Source organism: Salvelinus fontinalis, chromosome 11 (assembly GCF_029448725.1).
Source record: "Salvelinus fontinalis isolate EN_2023a chromosome 11, ASM2944872v1, whole genome shotgun sequence".
NCBI classification, from domain to species: Eukaryota; Metazoa; Chordata; class Actinopteri; order Salmoniformes; family Salmonidae; genus Salvelinus; species Salvelinus fontinalis.
Window position 1 is genome coordinate 6709978 of NC_074675.1, and position 14202 is coordinate 6724179.

General features: G+C 48.0%; 1 protein-coding gene across 4 annotated transcripts in view; it reads left to right on the top strand.

Annotated features, from left to right (window-relative positions):
• The window catches only part of LOC129864934 (tyrosine-protein phosphatase non-receptor type 12-like), a 96823-nt gene that overhangs the window by 47325 nt on the left and 35296 nt on the right, over positions 1-14202 (top strand). For 3 of the 4 annotated variants that reach the window (XM_055937269.1, XM_055937270.1, XM_055937271.1), the window contains exons 3-11: positions 1401-1477; positions 3274-3369; positions 3658-3696; positions 4009-4080; positions 5749-5808; positions 6195-6337; positions 8521-8587; positions 8690-8767; positions 9579-9677. In XM_055937269.1, coding sequence (XP_055793244.1) covers positions 1401-1477; positions 3274-3369; positions 3658-3696; positions 4009-4080; positions 5749-5808; positions 6195-6337; positions 8521-8587; positions 8690-8767; positions 9579-9677 — 731 coding nt within the window. Of the gene's footprint in view, positions 1-1400; positions 1478-3273; positions 3370-3657; positions 3728-4008; positions 4081-5748; positions 5809-6194; positions 6338-8520; positions 8588-8689; positions 8768-9578; positions 9678-14202 lie in introns of those variants that run through there. The other variant, XM_055937272.1, reaches the window with a different exon arrangement.

The following is a 14202-nucleotide window of genomic DNA, read 5'->3' on the forward strand; positions in this document are numbered from 1 at the left end:
GGTTACGGACGGATGCTACGGATGGACGGATGGAGGCTATAGGGAGGGATGGAGGGATGGATGGATGGAGGGATGGATGGAGGGATGGATGGATGGATGGAGGGATGGATGGATGGATGGATGGAGGGATGGATGGATGGAGGCTATAGGGATGGATGGAGGGATGGATGGATGGAGGGATGGATGGATGGATGGATGGAGGGATGGATGGATGGATGGAGGGATGGATGGATGGAGGCTATAGGGAGGGATGGAGGGATGGAGGGATGGATGGAGGGATGGATGGAGGGATGGATGGAGGGATGGATGGATGGAGGGATGGATGGATGGAGGGATGGATGGAGGCTATGGAGGGATGGATGGAGGCTACGGATGGAGGCTATGGAGGGATGGATGGAGGGATGGAGGGATGGATGGAGGCTATGGAGGGATGGATGGAGGCTACGGATGGAGGCTATGGAGGGATGGATGGAGGGATGGAGGGATGGAGGGATGGATGGAGGCTATGGAGGGAGGGATGGATGGATGGATGGATGGAGGTTACGGACGGATGCTACGGATGGAGGGATGGAGGCTATAGGGAGGGATGGATGGATGGAGGGATGGAGGGATGGATGGAGGCTATGGAGGCTATGGAGGGATGGAGGGATGGATGGAGGGATGGATGGATGGATGGAGGGATGGATGGAGGGATGGATGGAGGCTATGGAGGGATGGATGGAGGCTACGGATGGAGGCTATGGAGGGATGGATGGAGGGATGGATGGATGGATGGAGGGATGGATGGAGGGATGGATGGAGGCTATGGAGGGATGGATGGAGGCTACGGATGGAGGCTATGGAGGGAGGCTATGGAGGGAGGGATGGATGGAGGGATGGATGGAGGCTATGGAGGGATGGATGGAGGCTATGGATGGATGGAGGGAGGGATGGAGGGATGGATGGAGGGATGGAGGGATGAATGGAGGGATGGAGGCTACGGACGGATCAGTCAAATAGAGGGTTTATATAATATTATTGTTGTACAATGCTGAAACATTTTACATGATGTATTTGTTCTATTTACCAGCCACATCCTTTGTCTTTATTCCCTCTAATCTGTTGCTCTTTTTCTCCTGCTCCTTTCCACTCTCCCTTTCTCTCCCTTTCTCTCCCTTTCTCTCCCTTTCTCTCCCTTTCTCTCCCTTTCTTTCCCTTTCTCTCCCTTTCTCTCCCTTTCTCTCTCTCTTCAATTTAAGGGGCTTTATTGACATGGAAACTTTCTCACTCTTTCTCGCTCTTTCTTTCTCTCCTATCACTCTCTTCCTCTGTCTCTCTCTCTAACATGTATCCTCTCCTCTCCTATCACTCTCTTCTCTCTTTCTCTGTCTCTCTAACATGTATCCTCTTCTCTCCCACAGTTGACCACACGAGGGTAAAGCTGACTTTAAAAACAACCAATCAGGATGCAGATTACATCAATGCCAGCTTCATCAAGGTACAGTTGACTTTCTACACACCTCAGACCTGTGACTGCATGATGTGACCTCACTCCTCTGCCCTCCCACGGCTTACACAGCCTTTTGCCTCGTGTGTGTGTGTGTGTGTGTGTGTGTGTGTGTGTGTGTGTGTGTGTGTGTGTGTGTGTGTGATGTGCAGAGATAAGCTTACAGGTCCACAAACATATCACCAGTACGTCTTCAGTTTCACCCTGAATGTCTGTCCAGTCAGAGGTCAACACTTTAAAAGGACCAGAAGGAATGCTGAGGGATGGGGAATTGTAACACATAGTCCACAAACTGTTGTTTTGTTTAGTAACTAGAGGTGTCAGGGCCTTCCAGGTGATAGTCATGTGGAGTGTAGCATAGCAACCTGCACACTGTGTGGAGGCTAATGACACTCAGCTGTGTCACACAAGGTGATCAATTACACCCTTAAAAACTCAGAGACCTTTACCAACAGGCTGGCCTGAATAAAGATGTCTGAGTGTTTTCCTCCTCCTCCCTCTCCTCCACTTCCTCCCTCCTCCACTTCCTCCCTTCTCTCTCTCCTCCCTTTCCTCCTCCTCCTCCCTCTACTCCTCCTCCTCCTCCCTCTCCTCCAATTCCTCCTCCCTCTCCTCCAATTCCTCCTCCCTCTCCTCCAATTCCTCCTCCCTCTCCTCCAATTCCTCCCACCTCTCCTCCAATTCCTCCTCCCTCTCCAATTCCTCCCACCTCTCTCCTCCAATTCCTCCCACCTCTCTCCTCCTCTCCTCCTCTGCTTGTCCTCTCTCTCCTCCCCCTTCCGCTTCCTCTCCCTCTCCCTCCTCTCCCTCTCTTCTCCTCTGCTTGTCCTCTCCCTCCTCCTCCTCTTCCTCCGCTTCCTCCCCCCTCATCTCTCTCATCTCTCCTCTGCTTGTCCTCTCTCCTTCCCCTCTTCTTCCTCCCTCCGCTTCCTCCCTCTTCCTCTCCCTCCTCCCACCTCCTCTCTTCCGCTTTCTCCCTCCTCCTCCCCCTCCTCCCTCCTCCTTCTCCCCCCCTCTCCCTCCCACCTCTCTCCTCCTCCTCTCCCTCTCTTCTCCTCTCCTCCTCTGCTTTTCCTCTCTCCTCCCTCCTCCTCTGCTTCCTCCCTCCTCCTCTCTCCTCTCCTCCTCCTCCTCTCTCCTCCTCCTCTCCTCCTCCTCCTCTCTCCTCCTCCTCTCCTCCTCCTCTCTCTCATCTCTCTCCTCCTCCTCCTCTCTCTCCTCCTCCTCTCCTCCTCCTCCTCTCCTCCTCTCTCTCATCTCTCTCCTCCTCCTCCTCTCTCTCATCTCTCTCCTCCTCCTCCCCTCCTCCTCCTCTCTCTCCTCTGCTTGTCCTCTCTCTCCTCCTCCTCCTCTCTCTCATCTCTCTCCTCTCCTCCTCCTCCTCTCTCCTCCTCCTCTCCTCCTCCTCCTCTCTCCTCCTCCTCTCCTCCTCCTCCTCTCTCTCATCTCTCTCCTCCTCCTCCTCTCTCTCCTCCTCCTCTCCTCCTCCTCTCCTCCTCTCTCTCATCTCTCTCCTCCTCCTCCTCTCTCTCATCTCTCTCCTCCTCCTCCCCTCCTCCTCCTCTCTCTCCTCTGCTTGTCCTCTCTCTCCTACCCCTCTGCTTCCTCCCTCCGCTTCCTCTTCCTAATCCTCTTCCTCCTCTCCCTCCTCCTAATCCTCTTCCTCCTCTCCCTCCTCTTCCTCCCTACTCCTCTTCTCTCTCCTCCTCTCTCTCCTCTGCTTGTCCTCTCTCTAAACTAACTGTGTGTTAGTACATCCAGTCCTCTAATATTAGTTGTGTTACCAGGGAATGGATGTTCCAGAGGCCTACATCGCTACCCAGGGTCCTCTAACCAACACTGTCATCGACTTCTGGAGAATGAACTGGGAGTACAGTGTAGCCGTGAGTCTCTCTCTCTCACACACACACACACACACACACACACACACACACACACACACACACACACACACACACACACACACTGAGACACACACACACACACTGAGACACACACACACTGAGACTTTAATTCCTAGGAAGCGCTGTTTGTTTTGTTTGTTAATGTGTTTATAACATATGCTGTGTGTCAGGTTTATTACCATGTGATGGAACAGAATACACACATTGGGAATGTTCATTTTTCTAGCATGATGTAAAATAAAAACCTTTCCGTGTCCTGTGTCGCAGGTCATCGTAATGGCATGTCGAGAATTCGAGATGGGAAGGGTAAGAGATTGGTCCTGAAGACGTCCGTATGGTATTATACTATAGTAATATGACAGGAAACACTTTCACTGTTGATTTGACACGAAGAACCCTTCAGTGTCTGGAGTCAGATATTACTGTTGATAATACTGAAGCATTTCATATCTCCCTGTTTCACATGTGTTTGATAGAGATCGAGAGTTTCAGATGTGTTTGATAGAGAGTTTCAGATGTGTTTGATAGAGAGTTTCAGATGTTGTTTTGTGATTTAGGTTTTGAAACGGACCGACAGTCTCTGAAACGCCAACGTGTCTTTTCCCTCCTTTCTGTTAGAAAAAGTGTGAGCGGTACTTTCCCCAGTTTGGTGATGAGCCCATGTCCTTTGGCCCGTTCAGAATATCCTGTGTAAGTGACACACACACACACCTCACATTCACACACACACACCTCACATTCACACACACACACCTCACATTCACACACACACACCTCACATTCACACACACACACACACACACACACACACACACACACACACACACACACACACACACACACACACACACACACACACACACACACACACACACACACACACACACACACACACACACACACCTCACATTCACACACACACACACACACCTCACATTCACACACACACACACACACCTCACATTCACACACACACACACACACCTCACATTCACACACACACACACACACCTCACATTCACACACACACACACACACACCTCACATTCACACACACACACACACACACCTCACATTCACACACACACACACACACACCTCACACACACACACACACCTCACACACACACACACACCTCACACTCACACTCACACACACACACACCTCACACACACACACACACACACACACACACACACACACCTCACATTCACACACACACACACACACACACACACCTCACATTCACACACACACACACACACACACACCTCACATTCACACACACACACACCTCACATTCACACACCTCACATTCACACACTCACATTCACACACACACACACACACCTCACATTCACACACTCACATTCACACACACACACACACACACCTCACATTCACACACACACACACCTCACATTCACACACACACACCACACATTCACACACACCACTCAGTCACACACATAAACACACACACCCCTTCATTGTATTTACTGAGCTACAGCCAGCCCATCCTCCAGCTATGCAGAGCCTCATATTAAAGGAGAGAGCTATTTTAAAGTGTCCTCTTTAGTCTCAGCGTTCTACAGTGATGAACTTGTCCTCCAGAGACGGTGGAGCTCCGTGCTCTGGGGTTAGTGTGCTGTCCAGTATGTGAGGGATAAGTGGGAACTACTTTGGCTGTGTTATTACATATGGAGTCTTTACTAGAGCCAGTCACTGTGGCTGTAGTGTTCAGTACTCATGTAAAGGGAATGTGTACGTTTGATACACACAGAGGCCAGTCAGCAGTCCTCAGTGTAACAGGCCAACAGAGGGCCAGACAGGACTGTATAAAGAGGCAGACCGTGGCCTTTGACTAACTTGAAGACACTCAGAGTGTTTTCTGTCCCAAGCCAATACACACAGTCAGAAGTAGCTGCTGTGAAAGGCTCATTGTAGCACGTAGACTAGGACTTAGTGTCTTGTTGTTTAACAATACAACATGTCAGCTGATCTCAGCCACTATGGTTCGCTGCCATTGGAAATAACACTTTGTTCTTAACTGACTTCCCTATTTAAATAACGGCTATATATATTTATCCAGCCGATGGATAAATAACGGAGATATATATAAGATGTCCTCGTGTGTGTGTGTGTGTGTGTGTGTGTGTGTGTGTGTGTGTGTGTGTGTGTGTGTGTGTGTGTGTGTGTGTGTATAGATAGATAGCCGTTATTTAAATAGGGAAGTCAGTTAAGAACAAATTGTTAACCATTAACCATAACACATGTTTTCTGATTGCTTTTTGAAACTGATTAGTCCTATATATGTTGTACACCTGTTACAGTTAATCCTCTGTTTCTGCTGTCAGGAATCAGAACAGCCCAGAACGGACTATTTCATCAGGACCCTGACAGTGGAGCATGAGAACGTGAGTTCACTTTTCTTCCCCACTAACATATAGAAACACAGTGGCCTTTCAGTTTCATCATTCACATGACATCAATCTGCTCTTTCTGGAAGCTCATTTCCTCTCTCTCCCCTTCTCTCTCACTCCCTCTTTCTATCGCTTCTCACTCCTGTCTCCCTCTCTCCCCCCTTCTCTTCCTCTCTCTCCCCCTTCTCTTCCTCTCTCTCCCCCCTTCTCTCTCACTCCCTCTTTCTATCGCTTCTCACTCCTGTCTCTCTCTCTCTCCCCCCTTCTCTTCCTTTCTCTCCCCCTTCTCTTCCTCTCTCTCCCCCTTCTCTTCCTCTCTCTCCCCCTTCTCTTCCTCTCTCTCCCCCTTCTCTTCCTCTCTCCCCCCCCCCTCCCTACAGGAGACACGTAGGATAACCCAATTCCATTACATCAACTGGCCAGACCATGACGTCCCCTCGTCCTTTGACTCCATCTTGGATATGATTGGTCTGATGAGAGAGTATCAGGAGCATGACGATGTACCCATCTGTATACACTGCAGGTACACACACACACACTCCGTGAAGCCGTCCATTTAAAGCTAGAAGCATTGGATAGGGAAGTGCAGACACTATCACAGGAGACACACAATCACAGGAGACACACCATCACAGAAGACACACACACACACTTGGCAGTTATCTTCAGACCACTGCTGCTCTGGAGCCACTGAAGAAAAGGTAACGTTAAGTCTGACACACACACACACACACACACACACACACACACACACACACACACACACACACACACACACACACACACACACACACACACACACACACAGCTGCGGAGGTCTGTGGGGGTCGCTCTCCAAACGATCAGGTCTTTCTATTCCCCTTTGATTTCTGGTCCTCAATTAATTAACGTCAGAAGTCCCTTCAGGGCCGTCGTCATCATCAGGCTGATTGGAGCCACATGTATGTTCCCCTACTGGCCCTGGGATCCACTGCTCACTACCGTGGGAGACTGTAGGGGGGAGAGAGACTGTAGGGGGGAGACGGGATAGTGGGGCCAGGGGGGCTTAATAAGGATAAGTGTGTCAACATAAACTCGGCAAAAAAAGAAACATCCTCTCACTGTCACCTGCGTTTATTTTCAGCAAACGTAACATGTGTAAATATTTGTATGAAGATAAGATTCAACAACTGAGACATAAACTGAATAAGTTCCACAGACATGTGACTAACAGAAATGGAATAATGTGTCCCTGAACAAAGGGGGGGTCAAAATGAAAAGTAACAGTCAGTATCTGGTGTGGCCACCAGCTGCATTAAGTACTGCAGTGCATCTCCTCCTCTTGGACTGCACCAGATTTGCCAGTTCTTGCTGTGAGATGTTACCCCACTCTTCCACCAAGGCACCTGGAAGTTCCCGGACATTTCTGGGGGGATGGCCTTAACCCTAACCCTCACCCTCCGATCCAACAGGTCCCAGACGTGCTCAATGGGATTGAGATCCGGGCTCTTCGCTGGCCATGGCAGAACACTGACATTCCTGTCTTGCAGGAAATCACTCACAGAACGAGAAGTATGGCTGGTGGCATTGTCATGTCGGAGGGTCATGTCAGGATGAGCCTGCAGGAAGGGTACCACATCAGGGAGGAGGATGTCTTCCCTGTAACGCACAGAGTTTAGTTTGCTTGCAATGACAACAAGCTCAGTCCGATGATGCTGTGACACACGCCCCAGACCATGACGGACCCTCCACCTCCAAATCGATCCCGCTCCAGAGTACAGGACTCGGTGTAACGCTCATTCCTTCGACGATAAACGCGAATCCGACCATCACCCCTGGTGAGACAAAACCGCGACTTGTCAGTGAAGAGCACTTTTTTGCCAGTCCTGTCTGGTCCAGTGACAGTGGGTTTGTGCCCATAGGCGACGTTGTTGCCGGTGATGTTTGGTGAGGACCTGCCTTACAACAGGCCTACAAGCCCTCAGTCCAGCCTCTCTCAGCCTAATGCGGACAGTCTGAGCGCTGATGGAGGGATTGTGCATTCCTGGTGTAACTCGGCAGTTGTTGTCGCCATCCTGTACCTGTCCCGCAGGTGTGATGTTCGGATGTACCGATCCTGTGCAGGTGTTGTTACACGTGGTCTGCCACTGCGAGGGCGATCAGCTGTCCGTCCTGTCTCCCTGTAGCGCTGTCTTAGGCATCTCACAGTACGGACATTGCAATGTATTGCCCTGGCCACATCTGCAGTCCTCATGCCCCCTTGCAGCATGCCTAAGGCACGTTCACGCAGATGAGCAGGGACCCTGGGCATCTTTCTTTTGGTGTTTTTCAGAGTCAGTAGAAAGGCCTCTTTAGTGTCCTAAGTTTTCATATCTGTGACCTTAATTGCCTACCGTCTGTAAGCTATTAGTGTTTTAACAACCGTTCCACAGGTGCATGTTCATTGTTTATTGTACATTGAACAAGCATGGGAAACAGTGTTTAACCCCTTAACTTCACAGATCTTCAATGTAATTTGGATTTTTATGAATTATCTCTGAAAGACAGTGTCCTGAAAAAGGGCCGTTTCTTTTTTTGCTGAGTTTATATACCGTAGCTTAGAACACACACTCTCTGAATGTTAGTTCCGGCTGTAAATCCACCAAGCCTAATGGAAGCTGTGAGATTTAGTCTGTGTGTCTAGGCTGTGCATTCTGCTTCTTTCTGATTGTTGTTGTGTGTTGACAGTGCTGGCTGTGGGAGGACAGGCGCCATCTGTGCTATAGACTACACGTGGAACCTACTAAAGGCTGGGGTACGTACAATATGAAACGCACACACACACACTCAGTGTTGCCTTTGCTGTTTCCTGGAGCACAGATAGACCACTGAGTGTATTGTTCTTGTTGGTTTGTAGAAGATTCCAGAAGACTTCAACGTGTTCCGGCTGATTCAGGAGATGAGAACACAGAGGCATTCTGCTGTTCAGACCAAGGTAATGTGGCGTTCTGCTGTTCAGACCAAGGTAATGTGGCGTTCTGCTGTTCAGACCAAGGTAATGTGGCGTTCTGCTGTTCAGACCAAGGTAATGTGGCGTTCTGCTGTTCAGACCAAGGTAATGTGGCGTTCTGCTGTTCAGACCAAGGTAATGTGGCGTTCTGCTGTTCAGACCAAGGTAATGTGGCTTTCTGCTGGTCAGACCAAGGTAATGTGGCGTTCTGCTGTTCAGACCAAGGTAATGTGGCGTTCTGCTGGTCAGACCCAGGTAATGTGGCGTTCTGTTGAATGTGAACAAAAAACCTCTGAAGTCTTTGTCTACAGTGTGTCAATCTTCATGTTGCTGTGTCTGGGTCTCCTTGGTTTAATATGAATAGAAGTGCCATGTGTCTGTCTGGTGCTTGGCACTATGAAGTGCTGTCTTCATAGTGTTCTGTGTTGCTGTGTAATCCCAGTGGGGAGGGAATATGGACTGATTATCTGGGCCTTATGGTTTTAATATGAATACAAGTTGTGTTCATATATGTTGTATTCTTTGACTCACTGTCCACTTTCTGTCTCTCCCCTCTCTCCCCGCTCATCCCTCCCTCCCCGCTCATCCCTCCCTCCCCGCTCATCCCTCCCTCCCCGCTCATCCCTCCCTCCCCGCTCATCCCTCCCTCCCCGCTCATCCCTCCCTCCCCGCTCATCCCTCCCTCCCCGCTCCTCTCCTCTCCTCTCCTCTCCTCTCCTCTCCTCTCCTCTCCTCTCCTCTCCTCTCCTCTCCCTCTCCTCTCCTCTCCTCTCCTCTCCTCTCCTCTCCCCTATAGGAGCAGTATGAGTTGGTTCACAGAGCCATCTCTCAGCTCTTTGAGAAACAGCTGCAGCTTCTGGAGAGCCCCACCAACTCAGAGATCCATGGTGGCATGGTGAGAACTACCCCAACCCTACCCCTAGACTACCCTGCACTACCCTTAGACTACACTACACTACCCCAACACTTCACTACCCCTAGACTACCCTACACTACACTACCCCTAGACTACCCTATACTACACTACCCCTAGACTACCCTACACTACCCCTAGACTACCCTACACTACCCCTAGACTACCCTACACTACCCCTAGACTACCCTACACTACCCCTAGACTACCCTACACTACCCCTAGACTACCCTACACTACCCCTAGACTACCCTACACTACCCCTAGACTACCCTACACTACCCCTAGACTACCCTACACTACCCCTAGACTACCCCACACTACACTACCCCTACACTACACTACCCCTAGACTACCCCTACACTACACTACCCCTAGACTACCCCTACACTACACTACCCCTAGACTACCCCTACACTACACTACCCCTAGACTACACTACACTACCCCTAGACTACCCTACACTACCCCTAGACTACCCCTAGACTACCCTACCCTACACTACCCCTACACTACACTACCCCTAGACTACCCCTACACTACACTACCCCTAGACTACCCTACACTACACTACCCCTAGACTACCCCTACACTACACTACCCCTAGACTACCCCTACACTACACTACCCCTAGACTACCCCTACACTACACTACCCCTAGACTACCCCTACACTACACTACCCCTAGACTACCCCTACACTACACTACCCCTAGACTACCCTACACTACACTACCCCTAGACTACCCTACACTACCCCTAGACTACCCTACACTACCCCTAGACTACCCTACACTACCCCTAGACTACCCCTACACTACCCTACCCTACACTACCCCTACACTACACTACCCCTAGACTACCCCTACACTACACTACCCCTAGACTACCCTACACTACACTACCCCTATACTACCCTACACTACCCCTATACTACCCCTACACTACACTACCCCTAGACTACCCAACACTACACTACCCCTAGACTACCCTACACTACCCTACCCCTAGACTACCCAACACTACACTACCCCTAGACTACCCTAGACTACCCTACACTACCCCTAGACTACCCTACACTACCCCTAGACTACCCCTAGACTACACTACCCCTACACTACACTACCCCTAGACTACCCCTACACTACACTACCCCTAGACTACACTACACTACACTAACACTACCCTACACTAGACTACCCCTACACTAGACTACTACTAGACTACATTTCTCTATACAACATTAGCCTCTTCTACATTACCACACACTCTTACATTACTGCACCACCACGTATACCATTACATACTGCACCACCACGTATAACATTACATTACTGCACCACCACGTATGACATTACATTACTGCACCACCACGTATAACATTACATTACTGCACCACCACGTATACCATTACATACTGCACCACCACCTATAACATTACATTACTGCACCACCACCTATAACATTACATTACTGCACCACCACGTATTACATTACTGCACCACCACGTATAACATTACATTACAGCACCACCACGTATTACATTACATTACAGCACCACCACGTATAACATTACATTACTGCACCGCCACGTATAACATTACATTACTGCGCCACCACGTATAACATTAGATTACTGCACCACCACGTATAACATTACATTACTGCACCACCACCTATAACATTGCATTACTGCACCACCACGTATAACATTACATTACTGCACCACCACGTATAACATTACTGCACCACCACCTATAACATTACATTACTGCACTACCACCTATAACATTACATTACAGCACCACCACGTATAACATTACATTACTGCACCACCACGTATTACATTACAGTGCCACCACGTATAACATTACATTACAGTGCCACCACGTATAACATTACATTACAGTGCCACCACGTATAACATTACATTACTGCACCGCCACGTATAACATTACATTAGTGCCACCACGTATACCATTACATTACTGCACCACCACGTATAACATTACTGCACCACCACCTATAACATTACATTACTGCACCACCACCTATAACATTACATTACTGCACCACCACCTATAACATTACATTACTGCACCACCACCTATAACATTGCATTACTGCACCACCACGTATAACATTGCATTACTGCACCACCACGTATGACATTACATTACTGCACCACCACCTATAACATTACATTACTGCACCACCACGTATTACATTACATTACTGCACCACCACGTATAACATTACATTACTGCACCACCACGTATAACATTACATTACTGCACCACCGCCTATAACATTACATTACTGCACCACCACCTATACCATTACATTACTGCACCACCACCTATAACATTACATTACTGCGCCACCACGTATAACATTACATTACTGCGCCACCACCTATAACATTACATTACTGCACCACCACCTATAACATTACATTACTGCACCACCACCTATAACATTACATTACTGCGCCACCACGTATAACATTACATTACTGCACCACCACCTATACCATTACATTACTGCACCACCACCTATAACATTACATTACTGCGCCACCACGTATAACATTAGATTACTGCACCACCACGTATAACATTACATTACTGCACCACCGCCTATAACATTACATTACTGCACCACCACGTATGACATTACATTACTGCACCACCACCTATAACATTACATTACTGCACCACCACCTATAACATTACATTACTGCACCACCACCTATAACATTACATTACTGCACCACCACCTATAACATTACATTACTGCACCACCACCTATAACATTACATTACTGCACCACCACCTATTACATTACTGCACCACCACCTATAACATTACATTACTGCACCACCACCTATAACATTACATTACTGCACCACCACCTATAACATTACATTACTGCACCACCACCTATAACATTGCATTACTGCACCACCACGTATAACATTACATTACTGCACCACCACGTATTACATTACTGCACCACCACGTATAACATTACATTACTGCACCACCACCTATAACATTACATTACTGCACCACCACCTATAACATTACATTACTGCACCACCACGTATTACATTACTGCACCACCACGTATTACATTACTTCACCACCACGTATAACATTACACTACTGCACCACCACGTATAACATTACATTACTGCACCACCGCCTATAACATTACATTACTGCACCACCGCCTATAACATTACATTACTGCACCACCGCCTATAACATTACATTACTGCACCACCGCCTATAACATTACATTACTGCACCACCGCCTATAACATTACATTACTGCACCACCACGTATGACATTACATTACTGCACCGCCACCTATAACATTACATTACTGCACCACCACGTATAACATTACATTACTTCACCACCACGTATAACATTACATTACTGCACCACCACGTATGACATTACATTACTGCACCGCCACCTATAACATTACATTACTGCACCACCACGTATAACATTACATTACTTCACCACCACGTATAACATTACATTACTGCACCACCACGTATGACATTACATTACTGCACCGCCACCTATAACATTACATTACTGCACCACCACGTATAACATTACATTACTTCACCACCACGTATAACATTACATTACTGCACCACCACGTATGACATTACATTACTTCACCACCACGTATAACATTACATTACTGCACCACCACGTATGACATTACATTACTGCACCACCACCTATAACATTACATTACTTCACCACCACGTATAACATTACATTACTGCACCGCCACCTATAACATTACATTACTGCACCACCACCTATAACATTACATTACTGCACCACCACGTATAACATTACATTACAGCACCACCACCTATAACATTACATTACTGCACCACCACGTATAACATTACATTACTGCACCACCACGTATAACATTACATTACTGCACCACCACGTATAACATTACATTACTGCACCACCACGTATAACATTACATTACTGCACCACCACCTATAACATTACATTACTGCACCACCACCTATAACATTACATTACTGCACCACCACGTATAACATTACATTACTGCACCACCACCTATAACATTACATTACTGCACCACCACGTATTACATTACATTACAGTGCCACCACGTATACCATTACATTACTGCACCACCACGTATAACATTACTGCACCACCACCTATAACATTACATTACTGCACCACCACCTATAACATTACATTACTGCACCGCCTCGTATAACATTACATTACTGCACCACCACGTATAACATTACTGCACTACCACCTATAACATTACATTACTGCACCACCACGTATAACACTACATTACTGCACCGCCTCGTATAACATTACATTACTGCACCGCCACGTATAACATTACTGCACCACCACCTATAACATTACATTACTGCACCACCACGTATAACATTACTGCACTACCACCTATG